The 22746-nt window shown below is 49.5% G+C and overlaps 1 protein-coding gene across 1 annotated transcript in view; it reads right to left on the bottom strand.

Moving 5' to 3' along the window:
• Positions 1–17686, bottom strand: part of OLFML2A (olfactomedin like 2A) — a 31443-nt gene extending 13757 nt beyond the window's left edge. The window contains exons 1-3 of the mRNA XM_058159301.1: positions 17492–17686; positions 2019–2282; positions 410–517 (exon numbers count right to left, since the gene is read on the bottom strand). Of these exons, the coding sequence (XP_058015284.1) occupies positions 410–517; positions 2019–2282; positions 17492–17590 (471 nt within the window). The 5' untranslated portion in view covers positions 17591–17686. The remainder of the gene's footprint in view (positions 1–409; positions 518–2018; positions 2283–17491) is intronic.
• Between the last annotated feature and the right edge of the window lie 5060 nt (positions 17687–22746).

Raw genomic sequence — 22746 nt, 5'->3', positions numbered from 1 at the left:
GGCCTCATTACGTCCTCCGACTGGTCTGGTTCTGGCTCCTGGAGCCAGGCCAAAGGCATCGGTGCTCCCGAGGTAAGCCTTACCGGCCCTTCCCCCTCACTCACAGAGTCACTTTCGGGCATGGGGCCAGGTTCGGGGACTGGAGTCACAACACCCCTGTCCTAGAGGCCATCTAGCCCAGCCCTGCTCAGGAACCCCCCAAACCAGCATGGTTTACTCAAACAGACCCATTGCAAACCCCTCATCGTTACCTGGATCTACTTTCATTATCCCTTAACTTCAGGGGCCACTCAGCGGACCTCTCCTCACTCCCCCAGCCCTCCCACCTTCTCTCAATCCACCCAGTGGGCTTCTAAAGAAGGAGGAACGAACCCCCCCCCGGGAAGAACCCCAAGAAGTTGACGGTCACCTGTTCCAAATTGTTCATCTGCTCCACCACCTTGTTGATGTAGGAATGGACCTTCATCAAATCCATGCTGTAGAGAGCCCCTTCCAGCAGGTTGGTGATGGACTGCAGCTGTAGAAGAAGCGGGCAGGAGCGGTTAAGGCACCAGGCTAGAAAGGAGTTCTAGTCCCGCCTAAGCCATGAAAGTTGGCTGAGTGATTTTGGGCCAATCACCAGGAGACAGTGATTTCTAGTCCCGCCTTAGGCAAGAAAGCTGGCTGGGTGACTTTGAGCCAATCACCAGGAGACGGTGAGTTCTAGTCCCGCCTTAGCCATGAAAGCTGGCTGGGTGACTTTGAGCCAATCACCAGGAGACGGTGAGTTCTAGTCCCGCCTTAGCCATGAAAGCTGGCTGGGTGACTTTGAGCCAATCACCAGGAGATGGTGAGTTCTACTCCCGCCTTAGGCAAGAAAGCCGGCTGGGTGACTTTGGGCCAATCACCAGGAGACAGTGAAATCTAGCCCCGCCTTAGCCATGAAAGTTAGCTGGGTGACTTTGGGCCAATCACCAGGAGACGGTGAGTTCTAGCTCCGCCTTAGCCATGAAAGTTAGCTGGGTGACTTTGGGCCAATCACCAGGAGACGGTGAGTTCTAGTCCCGCCTTAGGCAAGAAAGTTAGCTGGGTGACTTTGAGCCAATCACCAGGAGATGGTGAGTTCTAGCCCCGCCTTAGCCATGAAAGTTAGCTGGGTGACTTTGGGCCAATCACCAGGAGACGGTGAGTTCTAGTCCCGCCTTAGGCAAGAAAGTTAGCTGGGTGACTTTGAGCCAATCACCAGGAGATGGTGAGTTCTAGCCCCGCCTTAGCCATGAAAGTTAGCTGGGTGACTTTGGGCCAATCACCAGGAGACGGTGAGTTCTAGTCCCGCCTTAGGCAAGAAAGATGGCTGGGTAACTTTGAGCCAATCACCAGGAGATGGTGAGTTCTAGCTCCGCCTTAGCCATGAAAGTTAGCTGGGTGACTTTGGGCCAATCACCAGGAGATGGTGAGTTCTAGCCCCGCCTTAGGCATGAAAGCCAGCTGGGTGACTCTGTGCCAGTCATTCTCTTTCAGCTCTGCCCACCTCACAAGGATGTTGTTGTGGGGCAAATAGATGTGTGGGATACGTTCGCTGCCTTAAATTCTTTAGTAACTATACTAAAGGGAGGGATATAAATAAGTAAAGAAATAAGTAACACCGAAAGCCCAAGAGCTCCATTTCTCTCGGTGCTCTCCCCTCCAGATGTCCCCTGAAGTCTGCTCAGCGCAGCCCCAGAGAACCCTAGGACAAGGAGGGGGGGTCTCAAGTGAGGGTGGGGGGTTGGAGCCCCCCTGTCCCACTTCAAAGGAAGCCCCTCCTCGGCTGCTGAAATCAAAGCGTCCATTCCCCCCCCCTCCCTTTCTTTCATCTCTGCTGCCTTTGGCAAAATGTGGGCAGACCCTGACTGCAGCCAGAAGCTCCATTCAGCCGCAGGGGAAATGAGGGGGAGTCTTGTACCATTTTGGGGGTTGCGTCTGCAGGGTCCTGACGACGGTGTGTGTGCTTGTGTGTGTGTCCCCCCTTACCTCCCTGCCTCAAGCCCCTTCCCCACCTTGAGGAGTTCAGGGGCCTGCTTCTTAAGCCTCTCGGCCTTCCACTCGTCCACGCAGGGGTTGAGCGAGGCTGGGGGGGCGGCGCAGGAGCACCGGCAGTCTTCCCCGGAGCTGACCGTCTCCACGGTGTAGAAGTCCTCCCCTCTCCTGCCGCCTTCGCGGAGACGGGCGCAGGCGGCCTTGCTGAGGGGGCGCAGGATGCATTTGCAGCGGCAGTTGGAGCCTTCGGAGGTCATGCGGACCTGTTCAGGGTCTCCGAAGGGCTAGGAGGGGGGGAAGAAGCAGGAAGGATTGAATTTAGCAGCCTCCAAAGCCTCCCCCCCCCCTCGGGATCTCTGCTTGGTCTCCTGTCCTTCCCACTAACCCAACCCACAGCAAAATCCTTGGCTCAGCCCACCCGTTATGGGGTTTCCTAACCACGAGAAGAAGAAAAGGGAGAAGAAGAAAAGGGAGGGAGGGAGGAAAAAGAAAGAAAGGAAGGAAGGAAGGAAGGAAGGAAGGAAGGAAGGAAGGAAAGAAAGAAAGAAAGAAAGAAAGAAAGAAAGAAAGAAAGAAAGAAAGAAAGGTTAGGCAAAGCACAGATGGGGACCTATCCAGGGGGGGGGGGGGAAGAGGGAGGGGTGTTCCCCCTGCCAACTTCTCCACCCTCCCTGGATGGAGGGAGGAAAGAGGGTGAGGGTCATAGGATTTGTGGGGAGGGGAGTTTTTGACTCCTGGCATCCAGCTGCTCTCAGCCCTGAATGGGCCAACGATCGTGGTATCCTGCTGCGCCGGTTGGGGGGATTGGGAGTGGGAGGCACCGTATATCGGTGGTTCTCCTCCTATCTCTCTGACCGGTCGCAGACGGTGTTGACAGGGGGGCAGAGGTCGACCGCGAGGGGCCTCACTTGTGGGGTCCCACAGGGGTCGATTCTCTCGCCCCTGCTGTTCAACATCTACATGAAGCCGTTGGGTGAGATCATCAGTGGTTTTGGGGTGAGATACCAGCAGTACGCTGACGACACTCAGCTGTACTTTTCCACCCCAGACCACCCCAATGAAGTTGTCGAAGTGCTGTCCCGGTGTTTGGAAGCTGTACGGGTCTGGATGGGGAGAAACAGGCTCAAGCTTAATCCTCCAAGACGGAGGGGCGGGGGATGCCGGCACCCGGATCCAGCCAGCTGCAGCCGCGGCTGGCTGTTGGAGGCGAGTTATTGGCCCCAAAGGATAGGGTGCGCAACTTGGGTGTCCTCCTGGATGATCGGCTGTCGTTTGAAGACCATTTGACGGCCGTCTCCAGGAGGGCCTTCCACCAGGTTCGCCTGGTTCGCAGTTGCGCCTTCCTTGATCGGGATGCCTTATGCACAGTCACTCATGCGCTCGTTACCTCTCGCTTGGATTACTGTAATGCTCTCTACATGGGGCTCCTTGAAGTGCGCCGGAGGCTTCAGTTAGTCCAGAATGCAGCTGCGCTGGTTATAGAGGAGCTACGCGTAGCTCCCATGTAACACCGCCTCCTGCGCAGACTGCACTGGCTGCCTGTGGCCTTCCGGGTGCACTTTAAGGTGTTGGTTATGACCTTTAAATCGCTCCATGGCTTAGGACCTGGGTACTTACGGGACCGCCTGCTGTTACCACACGCCTCCCACCGACCCGTACGCTCCCATAGAGAGGGACTTCTCAGGGTGCCGTCCGCCAAACAATGTCGGCTGGCGGCCCCCAGGGGAAGGGCCTTCTCTGTGGGGGCTCCCACACTCTGGAACGAACTTCCCCCGGGTTTACGCCAAATACCCGACCTTCGGACATTTCGTCGCGAACTCAAGACTCATCTTTTTATCCGCGCAGGGCTGGCTTAAATTGGGATTTTAATGTTTAAATTTATTAATTTTAAACGGGGTTTTCTTAGTATGGTAAATTTTAATTATTGGGCTAATTTAAAATAAGTTTTTTAAATCGTATTTTAAATTTTGTATATTGTATTGTCGGTTTTATTATGCCTGTACACCGCCCTGAGTCCTTCGGGAGAAGGGCGGTATAAAAATCAAATAAAATAAATAAATAAATAAATAAATAAGATCAAGCTGCAAGCTAGAATCAAGTGGTGGGTAGTTCCAGAGAGTGAGTAGGGATCCTAAAGCATTCAAGAGAGCTTGGTAAAATAAGCAGTCAATACAACACATTCCTTCCTTCCTTCCCTTTCTTCCTTCCTCCTTCACTCACTTCCTCCCTCCCTCCCTCCCTTTCTCTTTCTTTCTTTCTTTCTTTCTTTCTTTCTTTCTTTCTTTCTTTCTTTCTTTCTTTCTTTCTCCTCCCTCCCTCCCTTTTCTTCTTCTCGTCCTACTTCCTTCCTTCCTCCTTCACTCACTCCATTTCCTTTCTTTCTTCCTTCCTTCCTTCTGTTCTTTCTCTTCTTTTCCTTCCTCCCTCCCTCCCTCCATTCCTTTTTCTCTTCTCTTCTTCTTTTCCTTCTACTTTCCTTCCTTCCTTCCTTCTTTTCCTTCCTCCTTCATTCACTCATTCCCTTTCTCTTCTTTCTTTCTTTCTTTCTTTCTTTTCTTTCTTTCTTTTCCTCCCTCCCTCCCTTCCTTTTCTTCTTCTTCCAACTTTCCTTTCTATTTTCCTTCCTTCCTTCCTTCCTTCCTTCCTCCTTCACTCACTCACTCCCTTTCTCTTCTTTCTTTCTTTCTTTCTTTCTTTCTTTCTTTTGTCTATTTTCTTTCTTTCTTTCTTTCTTTCTTTCTTTCTTTCTTTCCTTCCTTCCTTCCTTTCTTTCTTTCTCTTCCTTCTTTCCTTCCTCCTCCCTCCTTTTCTTCATCCCGACTCCCCAGCTGTTCTATGGGGCTACAGAGGCACCTTAATCTACCACTTAACCATGTGCAAATTTGGCCTGGGAGGGGTAAAGAAAACCCCAAGGAAACACACCTGTGACTTTGGGTCTCCTCTAGAACCTTTGGGTTCCCCTGAAACAGTCGACATCTGCCTAGACACAGCCCCCCGCCCCGTGTCCCCCGTCTCCAGAACCAGACCGATGGAAAGAAAACTGGATTTGACTCCGGCGTCTTTCGAAGCATCCTCCTCAGTTTCTCTCTGTAGCAGAAGACTAGGGAGAGGCGATGCTGAGAGGCGATGGGAGTTGTAGTCCCAACATAGCCAGAGGTCAGAAGAGGTCGCATCCGGCTGGGGAAGCTCCGCGCAGCTGTCCGGGCAGCGCTTCAAAGGCCGGCGCGCTCACAGATCTTGGAGCCAAGAGAAAGAAAGCTGCGGGGCTGGAGGGGAGGGGAGATGGAGGGAATCCCCCTCCTCGCCTTTCTCCTCTCCCCCCTCCTCGCAAGATTGGCTTTCTTTCCCGGAGAAACACACACACAACCTGCCTCCACGTGCGCTCTCCAGCCGTGTTCCCACAACTTTTCTTTTCCTCCAGAGTTTCCCCTGCCAGACATCCCAAGGAAAGGGGGTCATAGCACCCGAGTCTGGCCCAAGCGACTCGGGTCCTTTACCCTTCTCTTCCCCCCGCCCCACCGCGGCCAGTGTCTTGCCCTTCTTCGCCTGAGGATGACGCGCCTGGGCTTTTCTTGCCGGTTTTTTTGTGCCGTTTTCCCACCCTTCTCGGCTGCCTTTGCAGGTGCCCCTGAAATGTAGATGATCATTGGGGGAGCTCGGGGGCACCTCCAGCTGTGCCCATAGTGGGAGGGGGCTGTGGGCTGAGATTGAGGGGCCTGGGAAACAGAGCTGGAGTCTTATTCGAGTAAGAGGGCTGCCCAAGCCCTCCCCACCCTGCTCTTCCCTCCCCTCCCCTCCCTTTTTCCTTCCCTTTCCTCCCTCTTTCCTTTCCCTCTTTTCCGTCTCTTTCCTTTCCTTTCTTTTCCTTCCTTTTCTTTCTTTCTTTCTTTCTTCTTCTTTTCCTTCTACTTTCCTTCCTTCCTTCCTTCTTTTCCTTCCTCCTTCATTCACTCATTCCCTTTCTCTTCTTTCTTTCTTTCTTTCTTTCTTTCTTTCTTTCTTTTCCTCCCTCCCTCCCTTCCTTTTCTTCTTCTTCCAACTTTCCTTTCTATTTTCCTTCCTTCCTTCCTTCCCTTCCTTCCTCCTTCACTCACTCACTCCCTTTCTCTTCTTTCTTTCTTTCTTTCTTTCTTTCTTTCTTTCTTTCTTTCTTTCTTTCTTTCTCTTTCTTTCTTTCTTTCTTTTTCCTTCCTCCCTCCCTCCCTTTCTTTTCTTCTTCTCTTCCTACTTTTCTTCCTCCCTCCCTCCCTTTCTTCATCCCGACTCCCCAGCTGTTCTATGGGGCTACAGAGGCACCTTAATCTACCACTTAACCATGTGCAAATTTGGCCCTGGGGAGGGGTAAAGAAAACCCCCAAGGAAACACACCTGTGACTTTGGGTCTCCTCTAGAACCTTTGCGGGTTCCCCCTGAAACAGTCGACATCTGCCTAGACACAGCCCCCCCCCCCCGCCCCGTGTCCCCCCCCCCCCGTCTCCAGAACCAGACCGATGGAAAGAAAACTGGATTTGACTCCGGCGTCTTTCGAAGCATCCTCCTCAGTTTCTCTCTGTAGCAGAAGACTAGGGAGAGGCGATGCTGAGAGGCGATGGGAGTTGTAGTCCCAACATAGCCAGAGGTCAGAAGAGGTCGCATCCGGCTGGGGAAGCTCCGCGCAGCTGTCCGGGCAGCGCTTCAAAGGCCGGCGCTCACAGATCTTGGAGCCAAGAGAAAGAAAGCTGCGGGGCTGGAGGGGAGGGGAGATGGAGGGAATCCCCCTCCTCGCCTTTCTCCTCTCCCCCCTCCTCGCAAGATTGGCTTTCTTTCCCGGAGAAACACACACACAACCTGCCTCCACGTGCGCTCTCCAGCCGTGTTCCCACAACTTTTCTTTTCCTCCAGAGTTTCCCCTGCCAGACATCCCAAGGAAAGGGGGTCATAGCACCCGAGTCTGGCCCAAGCGACTCGGGTCCTTTACCCTTCTCTTCCCCCCGCCCCACCGCGGCCAGTGTCTTGCCCTTCTTCGCCTGAGGATGACGCGCCTGGGCTTTTCTTGCCGGTTTTTTTGTGCCGTTTTCCCACCCTTCTCGGCTGCCTTTGCAGGTGCCCCTGAAATGTAGATGATCATTGGGGGAGCTCGGGGGCACCTCCAGCTGTGCCCATAGTGGGAGGGGGCTGTGGGCTGAGATTGAGGGGCCTGGGAAACAGAGCTGGAGTCTTATTCGAGTAAGAGGGCTGCCCAAGCCCTCCCCACCCTGCTCTTCCCTCCCCTCCCCTCCCTTTTTCCTTCCCTTTCCTCCCTCTTTCCTTTCCCTCTTTTCCGTCTCTTTCCTTTCCTTTCTTTTCCTTCCTTTTCTTTTCTTTTCCTTTCCCTTCTCTTCTCTTCCCCCTTTCCTTTCCTCCCTTTCTCCTTCCCTTCTTTCCTTTCCTCCCTCTTTCTTTTCTTTTCCGTTCCCTTCTTTCCTTTCCCTTCCCTCTCGCTTTCCTTTCCTTTCTCTTCCTTTCTTCCCTTTAACTTTCCTTTCCCTTCTTCCCTCTTTCTTTTCCTTTCCTTTCCTTTCCTTTCCTTTCCTTTCCTTTCCTTTCCTTTCCTTTTCCTTCCCTTCCTCCTTCCCTTGGTTTTCCTTTCCTTTCCCTTCCTTTCCTCTCTTTCTTTTTCCTTTCCCTTCCTTTCCCCTCTTTCCTGTCCTTTCCCTCTTTTCCTTCTTTTCCCTTCCCTTTCTCCTTCCCTTTCTTTTCCTTCCCTTCCCTTCCCTTTCTCCTTCCTTCCTTCCTTCCTTCCTTCCTCCCTCCCTCCCTCCCTCCCTCCCTCCCTCCCTCCCTCCTTCCCTTCCCTTCCCCCTCCAGTTGCAAGCCAAGGCCAGAAATTTTCTTTTCTTGCAGCCTGAGTGACAACCTCATACAAGGAAAGAGAAAAGGGAGGGAAGAGAAACAAACCACACAGCTCAGGTGCCAATTTTAACAGCAGGCCTGGTTCATCTCACTACCCATAACATTCTAAGTGGCTTTGGAAGTGGAAGACACATTTTGCTCCAACGGTTTCTTTTGAGAAACCTCCGAGAAGGGTGCAATTTGATGCTTCCACTCTTAACTATTTTTCCCACTCTGTTGCTGGCTGGGATACCAGTGAGGCCAGGTAGTTGGCAGACAGAAAAAAGCCGAGGGAGCTATCCAGCAGGTTCTGATAGGTTCTGGAGAACCGGTAGCAGAAATTTTGAGCAGTTCGGAGAACCGGTAGCAGAAATTTTCAGTAGTTTGGAGAACCGGCAAATGCCATCTCTGGCTGGCCCCAGAGTGGGGTGGGAATGGAGATTCTGCAATATCCTTTCCCGAGGAGTGGGGAGGGAATGGGGATTTTGCAGTATCTTTCCCCTCCACGCCCACCAAGCCATGCCCACAGAACCGGTAGTAAAAACGTTTGGATTTTACCACTGTCTGGAGCAGTGGTCACCAACTGGTGGGTCCGTGGACCATTGGTGGTCCAAACGAATATTTTGGTGGTTCACAGAAAGATTATTTGCATTTTTTATATTGCACTAAACATTATTTATCTTTTTTAAAAAAACATATTAGTGGTTCGCGGGAATTAAAATTATGAATTTGGTGGTCCCGGAGGTCCGAAAGGTTGGTGACCCCTGGTCTGGAGCCCTACTTGGTGCAGATATACCACAATTGATGAGATCAAAGTATCACTGGGCACAGCCCTTTATTTAACAGTTAACCCCCTGGGAAGAAACGGGGCAAGTCGCCACACCCAACTCATTGGGGGGACGATTGAACACTTCAATTGAATTATTCAAAACAATTTTTTAAAAAAAACACGATTTGAATCTTTGTCATTCACGTTTAATATTCCGTCCTTCCTTTTTGCATCGTCCCTTTAATGATTCCATCCGACCATTTCTTGGATATTACTAAGGTTTTTTTTTTTATTGCAGTACTGAGTTTCAGTTTATTACAGCCATAGGCCAGAACAAATAAAAAACACTCAGTTAATATATAATTAAATATTCAAAAATAAAATAATACATAACAGATAAAATCGATGATAAAATCCAGTTATCTGTTATGTAACTTAAAATTAAAATACTACTGACATCTATCGTGTATAACACCATTCCTTATAATTAAAATACCTGATCTCAACCAATAGGGTCACTTCCTAATTTACATGCGTGGAGAACCGTCAGGTATGTGAGTAAATGTATTTTTCCCCTAACTGTTATATATATCTCCAAAAAGTTGGCATCAGTTGATATCTATAATTCGGTAACCAATTTTTTTCTTGTGGCCATTGCAGTGACACAAAATTTTGCCACTGCACGTATAGTAGCCGGATTTGAGTCTTGGAGGAGAAAGTCTACATAAAATATCCTATCCCACCAGACTTGAAATCCTAGGCTTAGAAAACTTGGAACTCTGTCGCCTTCGACATGACCTAAGCTTAACTCACAGAATCATCTATTGTAATGTCCTTCCTGTTAAAGACTACTTCAGCTTTAATTGCAATAATACTAGAGCAACTAATAGATTTAAACTTAATGTCAACCGCTTTAATCTAGATTGCAGAAAATATGACTTCTGTAACAGAATCATCAGTGCTTGGAATACTTTACCTGACTCTGTGGTCTCTTCCCATACTCCTAAAAGTTTTATCCAAAAACTTTCTACTATTGACCTCACCCCATTCCTAAGAGGACCATAAGGGGCGTGTATAAGCGCACAAACGTGCCTACCGTTCCTGTCCTATTGTTGTTTTTTTTCTTTTCTTCTTCCTATATATATGCTTATACCTCCTTATATTTACTCATATATGTGTTTATATACTATATAATCTTTTGTATGATACCTACATATTGTTGTGACAAAATAAAATAAATAAATAAATAAATAAATAAAAGTCGTCTGTCCTCCCTGGCAATCTCTCTAGTAAAGGGAGAATATATATTGACCTACATACTCTATATAACTCACAGTACAACAAGACATGTGAGATGTCTAGTTTAATGAAAAGAAGGACTAGGGGAGACACGATAGCAGTGTTCCAATATCTCAGGGGCTGCCAAAAAGAAGAGGGAGTCAAGCTATTCTCCAAAGCACCTAAGGGCAGGACAAGAAGCAATGGATGGAAACTAAGCAAGCAGAGAAGCAACTTAGAACTAAGGAGAAATTTCCTGACAGTGGGAACAATTCATCAGTGGAACAACTTGCCACCAGAAACTGTGAATGCCCCAATCCTTGAAGTTGTAAAGAAGAGGTTGGATAACCATTTGTCTGAAGTGGTGTAGGGTTTCCTGCCTGGGCAGGGGGTTGGACTAGAAGGCCTCCAAGGTTCCTTCCAACTCTGTGGTTGTTATTGTTATTGTTATCTTCGACTTCTCCTGTACCACATATGCATACCTGTTCTGCTATTGGTGTTTTCTTGTACCTACCCTGGAGAAGTGCTGAGGGGAGAATATTAAATCTGGCTCTGAAGAAAGCTATTCTTTGTTTTGTCTTGGGTATTACTTAAAACTCTGGTCCCACGGTGAATCGGCCACGGCAAGGTGTCCAGAGGCCAGATGGCCGTGGCAAGGGAGCCGTGGGGAGTTGGCCGTAATGCCGTGATGAAAAACCTACGGGCCGTGTGGCAGAGGTGGCACGCAGCACCCGCTCTGTGGGCACAAGAGCCATCGCCCCAGCTCAGCTCCGCCACGCATGTGTGCATGGCTCCCGCTGGCCCAGGAGGTCTCTGTTGCTCATGTGGAGGGGTGGGGCACATGCGGGGCCTGCGCATGCATGCACAGGGAGAGGGGCCCATGCGCAGGGGGCATGCACGCATTGCATTTTGGGGTTTGGGCACGCGCTTTGGGCACTTGGTCTGGAAAAGGTTAGCCATCACTGCCATTGAGGCAGTGGAACAGGGAGGAACAGGCTCAAACTTAATCCCTTCAAGACGGAGTGGCTGTGGATGCCGGTACCTCGGTACAGTCAGCTGCAGATGCGGCTGTCCATCGGGGGCGAGTCGTTGGCCCCGATGGAGAAGGTGCGCAACTTGGGCGTGCTCCTGGATGGTCGGTTGTCCTTTGAAGACCATTTGACGACCGTCTCCAGGAGAGCTTTTTATTAGGTTCGCCTGATCCGCCAGTTGCGTCCCTTCCTGGACTATGCACGGTCATTCATGCTCTCGTTACCTCTCGCCTGGACTACTGCAATGCTCTCTACATGGGGCTCCCCTTGAAGAGCACCCGGAGACTTCAGCTAGTCCAGAATGCGGCTGCGCGGGTTATTGAGGGAGCGGTTCGGAGCTCCCACGTAACACCTATCCTGCGCAGACTGCACTGGCTACCTGTTGTTTTCCGGGTGCGCTTCAAGGTATTGGTTGCCACCTTTAAAGCGCTCCATGGCTTAGGACCGGGCTACATACGGGACCGTCTACTGCTGGCCTCTATCTCCCATCGTCCGGTGCGTTCCCACAGAGAGGGACTCCTCAGGGTGCCGTCAGCCAAACAGTGTCCCCAGGGGGAGGGCCTTCTCTGTGGGGGCTCCTACCCTGTGGAACGAGCTTCCCCTCGGGCTTCGACAACTACCTGACCTTAGGACCTTTCGCCGTGAACTTAAAACCTATTTATTTCGTATGGCTGGACTGGCCTGATTTTAAATTTTAAATTTTAATTGAATTTTGATGGGTTTTAAATTTCTGTACTTTTATGGGGTGTAAAGTTATTTTAAATTTTCTGTCAAATTTGAATCAGTTTTTTAAGGGTTGTTTTAATTATTGTGTATGTTTTTGTTTGTATTTTATTTGCCTGTTCACCGCCCTGAGTCCTTCTGGAGAAGGGCGGTATACAAATTAAAATATTATTATTATTATTATTATTATTATTATTATTATTATTATTATTATTATTATTGTTGTTGTTGTTGTTGTTGTTGTTGTTGTTGTTGTTGTTGTTGTGAGTTGGCCACGGTGAATTAGACACCCCCCCCCGGAATGTCTTGCCAAGTACTTCCTTAAACATGTCAAGTCTAGTTTGATGAAAAGAAGGACTAGGGGAGACATGATAGCAGCCTTCCAATATCTCAGGGGCTGCCCCAAAGAAGAGGGAGTCAAGCTATTCTCCAAAGCTCCGGAAGGCAGGACAAGAAGCAATGGGTGGAAACTCATCAAGGAGAGAAGCAATTTAGAACTAAGGAGAAATTTCCTGACAGTGAGAACAATTAACCAGTGGAACAACTTGCCTCCAGACGTTGTGAATGCTCCAACACTAGAGGTTTTTAGGAAGAGGTTGGATAACCATTTGTCTGAAGTGGTGTAGGGTTTCCTGCCTAAGCAGGGGGTTGGACTAGAAGACCTCCAAGGTCTCTTCCAACTCTGTTATTCTATTCTAATCTAATGAAAAGAAGGACTAGGGGAGACATGAAAGCAGTGTTCCAATATCTCAGGGGCTGCCCCAAAGAAGAGGGAGTCAAGCTATTCTCCAAAGCACCTGAAGGCAGGACAAGAAGCAATGGGGGGAAACTAATCAAGGAGAGAAGCAACCTAGAAGTTAGGAGAAATTTTCTGACAGTGAGAACAATTAATCAGTGGAACAACTTGCCTGCAGAAGTTGTGAATGCTCCAACACTGGAAGTTTTTTAAGAAGAGGTTGGATAACTATTTGTCTGAAGTGGTGCAGGGTTTCCTGCCTAAGTAGGGGGTTGGACTAGAACAGGGGTCTCCAACCTTGGCAACGTTAAGCCTGGAGGACTTCAGCTCCCAGAATTCTGGGAGCTGAAGTCCTCCAGGCTTAACGTTGCCAAGGTTGGAGACCCCTGGACTAGAAGACCTCCAAGGTCCCTTCCAACTTTGTTAAATTAAAAAACAGGAACCACATGGATGCTGCCGAGCGGAAGCCTTATTTCAAAGCAGGTTTTGGCACCTAGGCAGCTGGCACAGCCTTCCGAGTGGAGACCCAGCTGCTGGCACGGCGGTGCGGAAGCTGATTAACCCTGGTTAAGGAAGCTGAGCTCTTCCCCCCTCCAGGGTGTGTGTGAGGGCGGGGGGTGGAGGATGTGGGGGGGGGGACGTGTACAACTGAGGTGGTGCCTTGGATGTGGCCTCTGCAGCACCGGAAAAGCAGAAATCTTTGGGGATTGAAACAACGCACAGGTGTCCAGAGGTGACATTGGCACAAAATCTGAAGTTTTGTTCTCCCGTCGGAAGGAGCTGAGTTGCTCAAGCCCAGTCAGGGAACAGGTGAACCCTCTACTTCCAACCATTTGTTTAGTGACTGTTCAAACGGCACTGAAAAGAGAGATTCGTGTCCATTTTTCAGACTTACGTCCCTGGCTTGAGCAGGGGGTTGGACTAGAAGACCTTCAAGGTCCCTTCCAACTCCTTCCCTCCTTTCTTCCCTTCCTTCTTCCTTCCTCTCTTTCTTCCTTCCTTCTGTCCCTCCCTCCTTCCTTCTCTCCCTTCCCTTCCTCTTTCCTTCTCTCCCTCCCTCCTTCCTTCCCTCCCTTCCCTTCCTCTTTCCTTCCTTCCCTCCTTCCTTCTCTCCCTCCCTTCTTCCTTCCTTCCCTCCCTTCCCTTCCTCTTTCCTTCCTTCCCTTCCTTCTTCCTCCTTCCTCATTCCTTCCTTCCTTCCCTCCATCCTTTCTTCCTTCCTTCTGTCCCTCCTCCTTCCTTCCTCCTTCCTCCTTCCTCCTCCTTCCTTCCTTCCTTCCTTCCTTCCTCCTTCCTCCTTCCTCCCTCCTTCCTTCTTCCTTCCTTCCTTCCTTCCCTCCTTCCTTCATTCTCTCCCTCCCTCCTTCCCTCCTAACTTCCTGTCTGAAATGGTATTGGGTCTCCTGCTTGAGCAGAGGGTTGGACTAGAAGACCTTCAAGGTCCCTTCCAACTCCTTCCCTCCTTCCTTCCCTTCCTTCTTCCTTCCTTCCCTCCTTCCTTCCTTCCTCTTTCTCTCTCTCTCTCCCTTCCTCCTTCCTTCTTCCTTCCTTCCTTCCTTCCTTCCTTCCTTCCTTCCTTCCTTCCTTCCTTCCTTCCTTCCTTCCTTCCCTGTCTGAAGGTCTAGGTCTGGGGGGTCTCCTGCTTGAGCAGGGGGTTGGACTAGAAGACCTCCAAGGTCCCTTCCAGCTCTATAATTCTGTTCTTCTTAAGTCGAGGGCCCACCTGTGCATCCCAGCACCCTTCGGCATGCAGGGCAGCGCCCCACAACCGCTCCCTTCCCGGGCACCCTGCCGGTTTTACCACCCGACAAACAGGCTCAATCTTAGCACTGAGAAAGTGACCCTGGGTTGGGCTGGCTTGGGTGGGGCTCTTTCCCCACTGCAGCTGCCAACTGACCGGACGATTTATTTTGGGAGAAGGCGGATTCTGGCAATCATTTTTCTTTTTTTTTTTTTCAAAGATTGCCTAATTCTTGTCCCACGGCCTATTTGCGCATTTATGTTGTGTTGCCATCCGGGAGAAGCGGGGGGGAAAAAACGCACATCTGTGAGAATTCTCAAAAAGACCAACAAGGAGTGAAAAGTTGCCTGGTCAGAATGTCCGCCTCCATCATCAAGCCCTCTGCAAGATTACGGGTAATCCTCAATTTATGGAGACAACTGAGCCTGGCCTTTTTGTCGCTAAGTGACACAGCTGTTAAAGGAACCCTTGCCTCCTTGTTTCACGACCCTTCTTGCCACCGTCGTTAAGTCAGTCACTGTTTCACGACCTTTCTTGCCACCGTCGTTAAGTCAGTCACTGCAGTCCTTAAAATTAGCCCCGCGGTTGTGTGACTCGGCTTCCGCAGGCAGCCACAAAGGGGGGGGGGAGGGGGGAGGAGATCACGTGTTCCCGGGAACGCTGCGACCGTCATAAATAGGAGTCAGTTGCCGAGCATCTGAATTTTGACCGTGGGGATGTTGCAATGGTCGTAAGTTCGGAAAAATGACCATGTCACTTTTTTTCGGTGATGTTGTAACTTTAAACGGTCACTAAGTGAGCTGTCGTATGTCCAGGACTACCTGCGGTCCATTTCGCCTCTGTCTCGAATATTCAACCATTTTAAAATTTCGCTATTTTTTTTTTTTTTAAATTCCTTACAAAACTGGACATCTTCACACACACCGGCCAGCGTCTCCACACTGCTAGAAAAACTGGAGATAAGCCTTGGTGCGATTCATTTATTGGACTGGGAGAAGGGACAACATGGCAACGCCCTAGAATCTGAGGACTGGAAGGGACCTCGGAGGTCTTCTAGTCCAACCCCCTGTAGAACGCAGGAGTCTTAACAGAATAACAGAGTTGGAAGGGACCTTGCAGGTCATTTAGTCCAATCCTCCGCCCAAGCAGGAGACCTTACACAATTTCTGACAAATATTGCTTTGAAGTCCATCGGTCATTCAACTGCTGCTGTGGAATAGATACAGGATAACGGAAGGGACCTTGTAGGTCATCTAGTCCAACCCTCCCCCCGCCCGCCCAAGCACAATTTCTGATGGCAGTCTAGTCTCTTCTTGAGACTTAATGTCATTAAAAAAAAAAAACACCAACAACTCCAGGAGGGGAACTGTTCCATTGATTTAATTCTTCTCCCAGTCAGGAAATTCTTTTTCTTTCTGACTTAAAAGTTCCAAGTATCTTCGTAAGGAAAAAATGACCCGTTTGTACCACTGCAGTGTGAAATACACCAGAGGGGTGAGGAATGCTAGCAAATTGTGTGTTTGTGTGTATGTGTGTGTGTGCAGGGACCACTCTCCTCGGGGCACCCCAAAGGGCATCATCATCATCATCCCTTTGCATAAATGATAATAGCATAATAGCATCAATATTTCGGGAGGGCAGATGAGTGTGAAAAGCGATGATGCTCGTAGTGGCACCCAGCTCCTCATTTTCTATGCAAAGTGATGATGGGGAGGGGAGGGGGGGGATAGGACCAGGCAGAGAAAAGCCCTTATCACTTACACATATTGTAGTGTGTGTGTGTTGTGTGTGTGCCGGTTTCATTTGTGTTGTGTGTGTGCCGGTTTCATTTTGCACAGGGATAAAGGCTGCCTTGGAGCAAGGAGGGGGCAGAATGGCATTTCTGAGGATCGCGGTTGGGGCTTTTTTTTGGCAAACAGGTTGACTCCACACACACACACATTTTAATTGGTCCCTCGGAAGTCATTGGGGGTGAGTCAGCCTTATTGAATGGAGAAAAAGTGGAGGAGGGAGGCGATCCGGTTGTAAAAACTGCCACAGATGATCCAGGCTGTTCCGGGGCTGGTGCTACACCCCCTCAAACACACTTTTCTTGCAAGCTGGGATTGACCAAGGGAGAAAACTGGGCAGCCCATCAAAGAGAAAGGAGGGGGGGGGAACCCTTCTCGGTGGATATTGGTGACTTCCAGGGGTCAATAAATCAATAAAAACATCTATACTTCCCCACTTCCCTTCCTCTGGAGGTATCACTCAGGCTATTTTGTTATTTTGTTATTTATGTAGATCTCCTACATAGGTTTAAAGCAGGGGTCTCCAACCTTGGCAACTTTAAGGCTGGAGGACTTCAACTCCCAGAATTCCCCCAGCCAGCAAAGCAAAGCTGGCTGGGGGAATTCTGGGAGTTGAAGTCCTCCAGCCTTAAAGTTGCCAAGGTTGGAGACCCCTGCTTTAAACTCAAAGGAGAAGCAGTGGGGAGGTCCCCAAGGCCCAAACCCCCAAAATCTGCAAAGGAACCCAGCCCTCTGCACATGTTCAGAGGCAGTCTCCAAAAAAGGAGAGGTGGGTTCACAGAGGGGGAGAAGCAAAAAGGCGAGCAAAAACAACAACAACCCTCTTTCCTTTCCAGCAATAATTGCTTTTCCAAAAACTGCCCTTTTAATTACTAATAATTAATAAATTAATTAATAAAGTAATTAATAATTCCAATTTTTCCAGAAAGAAGCGACTCCCCCCCCTTTAATTGTCTTTCTCCTGGCTTCTTGATCCCTTCCTGGCAGGAAGGGATCAAGTGCCCCCCAAGGGGGGGTTTTGTTCCCCCAAAAGCTAACGGATCCCTGGATCTCTTTCTTCTCTGCTCCAAGGGGCGCCAGGGGGGCATCCCGAGACCCTCCAGACCCCCGCTAAACCACGATTCCCGGTTGACCAGCCAGCTGAAGCTTTCCATACGACGCGTTGAAAAAAGGAAATACGGTCTTTTTTTTAAGCGAATAATTTAAAAGTAACTTTAAAATTTACAATTCATAGTAACTTTGTTTCTGGTTTTAAACTTTGTTTCTGGTTTTAAAAAGTCGGATCAATCAACAATTATATTATATTATATATTAACTCCCTATGAAAGTGACGGGTCGCATCATCGAAGGGAAGAAAACGGGGCGAATCTCTGGGCTTTGGGGCGAGGGGGGGGGGTCGCAGAGAGCCCACCGACCCACATTCGCGAAGGCTTGGTTTCCCCAAGCCGCGTCGCCCCATCCCCTGGGATCCCTTCGGAGGCAGCCAAGGTGGGCATCCCATCGGGTGGCAGTTTCCCCCCCTTGCGCCCGGTTTTGCGCCCCCTCCCCACTCTCGGTGGGGGGGGGGGCTCCTACCTTCCCTGTCCCCTGCGCCGGGACGGAGGAGAAATGCAGCTGGAGGAGAAGAGCGGCGATCATCCAAGCCAGGAGCCCCCGATTCCTCGGGGTACCCATGACGACCCCCTCCCCAGCAAGCGGTTAGACTTGGGTGCGCAACGCCGGGGCGGAGACTCTCCGCCAACCGAGCGCGCCGGGCACCGTCTGCTGAGCTCTGGGCGGCCCTGGAGGGTGGCTCGGGGACGGGGTGGGGGAGGGTAGGGGAAGAAGGAGGGGCTTCCCGGCCGATGCCCCCGCCTCTGGGCTGAGCAGTAGGGGCGCCTCCCGCCCCCTTCGCCTGCATCTCTCCCCCCCACACACCAACTATCCACCCATCCACCTAGCACGGCCCAAACCCCCTCCCCACCCTCCCTTTAACAGTAACAGAGTTGGAAAGGGACCTTGGAGGTCATCTAGTCCAACCCCCTGCTCATCCCGCAGACCTGTACTAGGGATTCGAACCGCCAAACTGCCGACCTTTACACAGATTCTAACAGATTAAAAAGAGTTGGAAGGGACCTTGGCGGTCATCTAGTCCAATCCCCTGCTCACCCCGGAGACCTGTACTCGGGATTCGAACCGCCGAATTGCCGACCTTTCTGATCAACAAGCTCAGCGTCTTAGCCTAGTAGTTGGGCCTTTTGGACTGATGGACAGATGGATGGAGCCTTCTGCACTTGCTCTAGGCACAGGCCTCGATAGGTGGCTGTGGTTATTGTGCCCATTTTACAGATGGGGTAAAGCGAGGCCCAGAGTGGATGCTTCCCCAGGGATCTTTTTCTCTCGTCTCCCTCCAAGGGGTCTCTTAAGACAGGCAGGGCCATCTTTAAAAGCATTATGCCCCCCCCCCCACAAAGCAATGTACTCTGGGGCTCCTATGCCAACTACTCACGAGGATAAAAATGTAAACGGTCAATAAAATTAAACATATATTTATCAGTGTTACTTTCTATTTAACAGTAACAGAGTTGGAAGGGGCTTTGAAGAGGGAGGGTCTTCCTCTGGGGGGGGGGTCACCATGCAAAATCCAGCCCCTGTCAGCCAGCAGACGGCGTTATGGTGCGAGCAAGTCCAACTTCTCTGTTGTGCACATTTTTAATGGAGTCCGTTCGGAAACACAGTGTAGGGCCTGAGGTGTCCTTCAATGTCCTTCAGATTAATAAGAGTTGGAAGGGACCTTAGAGGTCATCTAGTCCAACCCCCTGCTCACGCCGGAGACCTGTACTGGGAATTCGAACCGCCGACCTTTCTGATCGACAAGCTCAGCGTCTTAGCCACTGAGCCACCTAGTCAGGCAATTAATGCATGTTAGTAAATTAATAAAACAGATGCGGTAAAATGTAAGAAATACGTTGCCGTAATTATACGATCCAAGGTGCATTGAAGGGTTAACATACACAGATTAGTTAAATCTGTGTATGTTAATTAAATTTCTAGGTTCTATCATATCGCAAGATCTAAAAGAGCCCCTCGTGGCTCCCGCATAACACCCATCCTGCGCAGACTGCACTGGCTACCTGTGGCCTTCCGGGTGCGCTTCAAGGTTTTGGTGACCACCTTTAAAGCGCTCCATGGCATAGGGCCGGGTTATCTACGGGACCGCCTACTGCTACCGAATACCTCTCACCGACCCATGCGCTCTCATAGAGAGGGACTCCTCAGGGTGCCGTCAGCGAGGCAATGTCGTCTGGCGACGCCCAGGGGAAGGGCCTTCTCTGTGGGGGCTCCCACCCTCTGGAACGAACTGCCCCCAGGACTTCGTCAGCTTCCGGACCTTCGGACCTTCCGCCGCGAGCTTAAAACATACTTATTTAATTGCGCAGGACTGAGCTAGATTTTAATTTACGGGTTTTAAATTGGGTTTTATTCTTATATTTTAATTATTAGGCTTTTAGAATAAGTTTTTAAATTGTTTTTAGACTGTATTTATCTGTTTTTTAAATGCCTGTAAACCGCCCTGAGTCCTTTGGGAGATAGGGCGGTATATAAATATGAATAATAAATAAATAAATAAATAAAATGGACAGCTAACATCAAAAACATCATCAAAAAAGGACAACAAAAAATGTTCTTTCTGCGCCAACTCAGAAAGCTCAAACTGCCCAAGGAGCTGCTGATTCAGTTCTACAGAGGAATTATTGAGTCTGTCATTTGCACCTCTATAACTGTCTGGTTCGGTTCTGCAACCCAACAAGAAAAACACAGACTTCAGAGGATAATTAGAACTGCAGAAAAAATAATTGCTACCAACCAGCCTTCCACTGAGGACCTGTATACTGCATGAATCAAGAAGAGGGCCATGAAAATATTTACAGATCCCTCACATCCTGGACATAAACTGTTTCAACTCCTACCTTCAAAATGATGCTATAGAGCACTGCACACCAGAACAACTAGACACAAGAACAGTTTTTTCCCGAAGGCCATCACTCTGCTAAACAAATAATTCCCTCAACACTGTCAAACTATTTACTAAATCTGCACTACTATTAATCTTCTCATCGTTCCCATCACCCATCTCTTTCCACTTATGACTGTATGACTGTAACTTTGTTGCTTGCAATCCTTATGATTTATATTGATATATTGACCATCAATTGTGTTGTAAATGTTGTACCTTGATGAAGGTATCTTTTCTTTTATGTACACTGAGAGCATATGCACCAAAGACAAATTCCTTGTGTGTCCAATCACACTTGGCCAATAAAAAATTCTATTCTATTCTATTCTATTCTATTCTAGTATGGGGCCCCTACACTTGTGGGGCCCACAGGCAAGTGCCCATCAGGCCCAGGCGGTAAGACAGCCCTGCCCCTGGGTAGTTTTTCTCCCATCCCAACTCCCCCCCCCCTTTTAAGGAAAGTTTGGGCCAGAAGGAAAAGCACTGCAGGGACCCAACGGCCTTTCCCCTCAAATTAAAAGGGGGGGTTAGCAGCTTCCCCCACCCCTTCTAATTCCGGCCTCCTCTATCCGGGCAGAGGCATGCATGGGGGAGCATCCAGAGGTGTGTGAATGTGACTTTTACAGGCAGAGTTCCCCCCCCCCCTTCTATCGCAGAGTAAGTCCGAGGCTGCCACCTGGTGACTATTTTTTGTGTATTTTCACTTTTTTGGCTAAAACCACAGCTGGATTCATCCTTAGCATGAAAGGTGGGGGGGAAGTTTGAGGATCCCGGAATCCCTAATGTAATTATCAGCCTAAAATTAAGCACACAAAACACACACACACACGTACTCACACACACACACACGTACACATACATACCTAAACATGCCACAAACTGTAGGGAGTTTAATTGTAACAGTGCTTGAGGGGGGAGGGGCGGCAAACCACGGCTGGACAAGATGTGGCTTATTCTTCCGTGTTCAGGAATAACACCTGGCTGGCATCGCCTTCTCCGCCGCCTTCGACAGGACCTGTGTTTAACTCATAGAATCATCTATTGCAATGTCCTTCTTTCTTTTATGTACACTGAGAGCATATGCACCAAGACAAATTCCTTGTGTGTCCAATCACACTTGGCCAATAAAATTCTATTCTATTCTATTCTATTCTATTCTATTCTATTCTATTCTATTCTATTCTATTCTATTCTAGTCTAGTCTAGTCTAGTCTAGTCTAGTCTAGTCTATTCAGCTTCAATCACAACAATACAAGAGCAAACAATAGATTTAAACTTAATGTTAACCGCTTCAATCTTGATTGCAGAAAATATGATTTTTGTAACAGAGTTGTTAATGCTTGGAACACACTACCTTACTCTGTGGTCTCTTCTCAAAATCCCCAAAGCTTTAACCAAAAACTGTCTACTATTGACCTCACCCCATTCCTAAAAGGTCTGTAAGGGGCCTGCATAAGAGCACAAACGTGCCTACCGTTCCTGTCCTATTGTTTTCTTTCATTATATACAATTAATATAGTTATTGCATGCTTATGCTTATATATATATATATGCTTATATATTATATAGTTACTTTCATGCTTATGCTTATATATATATACTGTTGTGACAAAATAAATAAATAAATCGATGGTCTGAAAATCATTGGGTCATTGTCCATCGCACAGGTAGTGCTCAACTTACGACCAGAATTGAGGCCCACATTTCTGTTGCTCAGTGACACATTTGTTTAAAGCAGGGGTCTCCAACCTTGGTCCCTTTAAGACTTGTGGACTTCAACTCCCAGAATTCCTCAGCCAAAGCTGGCTGAGGGATTCTGGGAGCTGAAGTCCACAAGTCTTAAAGGGACCAAGGTTGGAGACCCCTGCTATAAAGGGATTTTTTGACCTTTCTCGCCGCCGTGGTTAAGTGAACCGCTGAGGCTGTTCAGCTAGTCACACGGTCGTTAAGGGAATCTAGCTTCCCCGTGGACTTTGCTCAGAAAAAGGGGAGTCGCCAGACTCCCGGCCACTGCGACCGTTGTAAATACAAGTCGGTTGGCCAAGCGCCTGGATTTTGATCACGGTCGTTAAGGGTGGGAAAAGTCACGTCACTTTTTTCCGCGCCGTCGTGACCTCAAATGGTCACTAAACGATATGACATAAGTGGAGGACTACCCGCATTTCCTCTATAAAAGAAGAAAAATCATAAAAGTTTTGATTCCGTTGGCCGCTCCCCACGGACCTTCACAACAAGCCGAAGAGGTAGGCCCTGCTGTGGCTCGAGACTCCTCCTCCTTGCCTCCTAGGCCACACCCCCTTTCTCCTCCTCCTTGCCCCTCCCCTCGGGGAGAAGTCTTCCCCCTCTGGCCAGTTGAGAGAGAGAGAGAGAGAGAGAGAGAGAGAGAGAGATGGGGTTTCCCTCCCTGTAGAACAGGGGTCTCCAACCTTGGCCACTTTAAGCCTGGAGGACTTCAACTCCCAGAATTCTGGGAGTTGAAGTCCTCCAGGCTTAAAGTGGCCAAGGTTGGAGACTCCTGTTGTAGAATATTCATGAAGTGGGCGGGGCTAAAACGCACAGCCCCAAACGGTTGGGCGAACCCATTACCCTCACAAAGGTGGGGGGGAGGAAGAAATTAAGAAGGGAGGAAGAAAAGGGGATATAACGCGAGGGTCGCATCAGTGGAGGAGCGGGTGGGAAGGACGAGGCCCCCTCCCCGGGAAGAAGGGGAGGGGAGAAGGGGACGAGACGGGGTGGGGTGCCGCGCCGCGGGTGGATGGTTCTCCCCGCCGGACTACGCTTCCCGGCGTGCCCCTGGCGGCGGCGCATGCGCGAGGGCGGTGGGGAGCGCGGC

This window comes from Ahaetulla prasina, chromosome 16, assembly GCF_028640845.1.
Source record: "Ahaetulla prasina isolate Xishuangbanna chromosome 16, ASM2864084v1, whole genome shotgun sequence".
Taxonomy (NCBI): Eukaryota; Metazoa; Chordata; class Lepidosauria; order Squamata; family Colubridae; genus Ahaetulla; species Ahaetulla prasina.
This window is presented reverse-complemented; position numbering and strand designations above follow the sequence as displayed.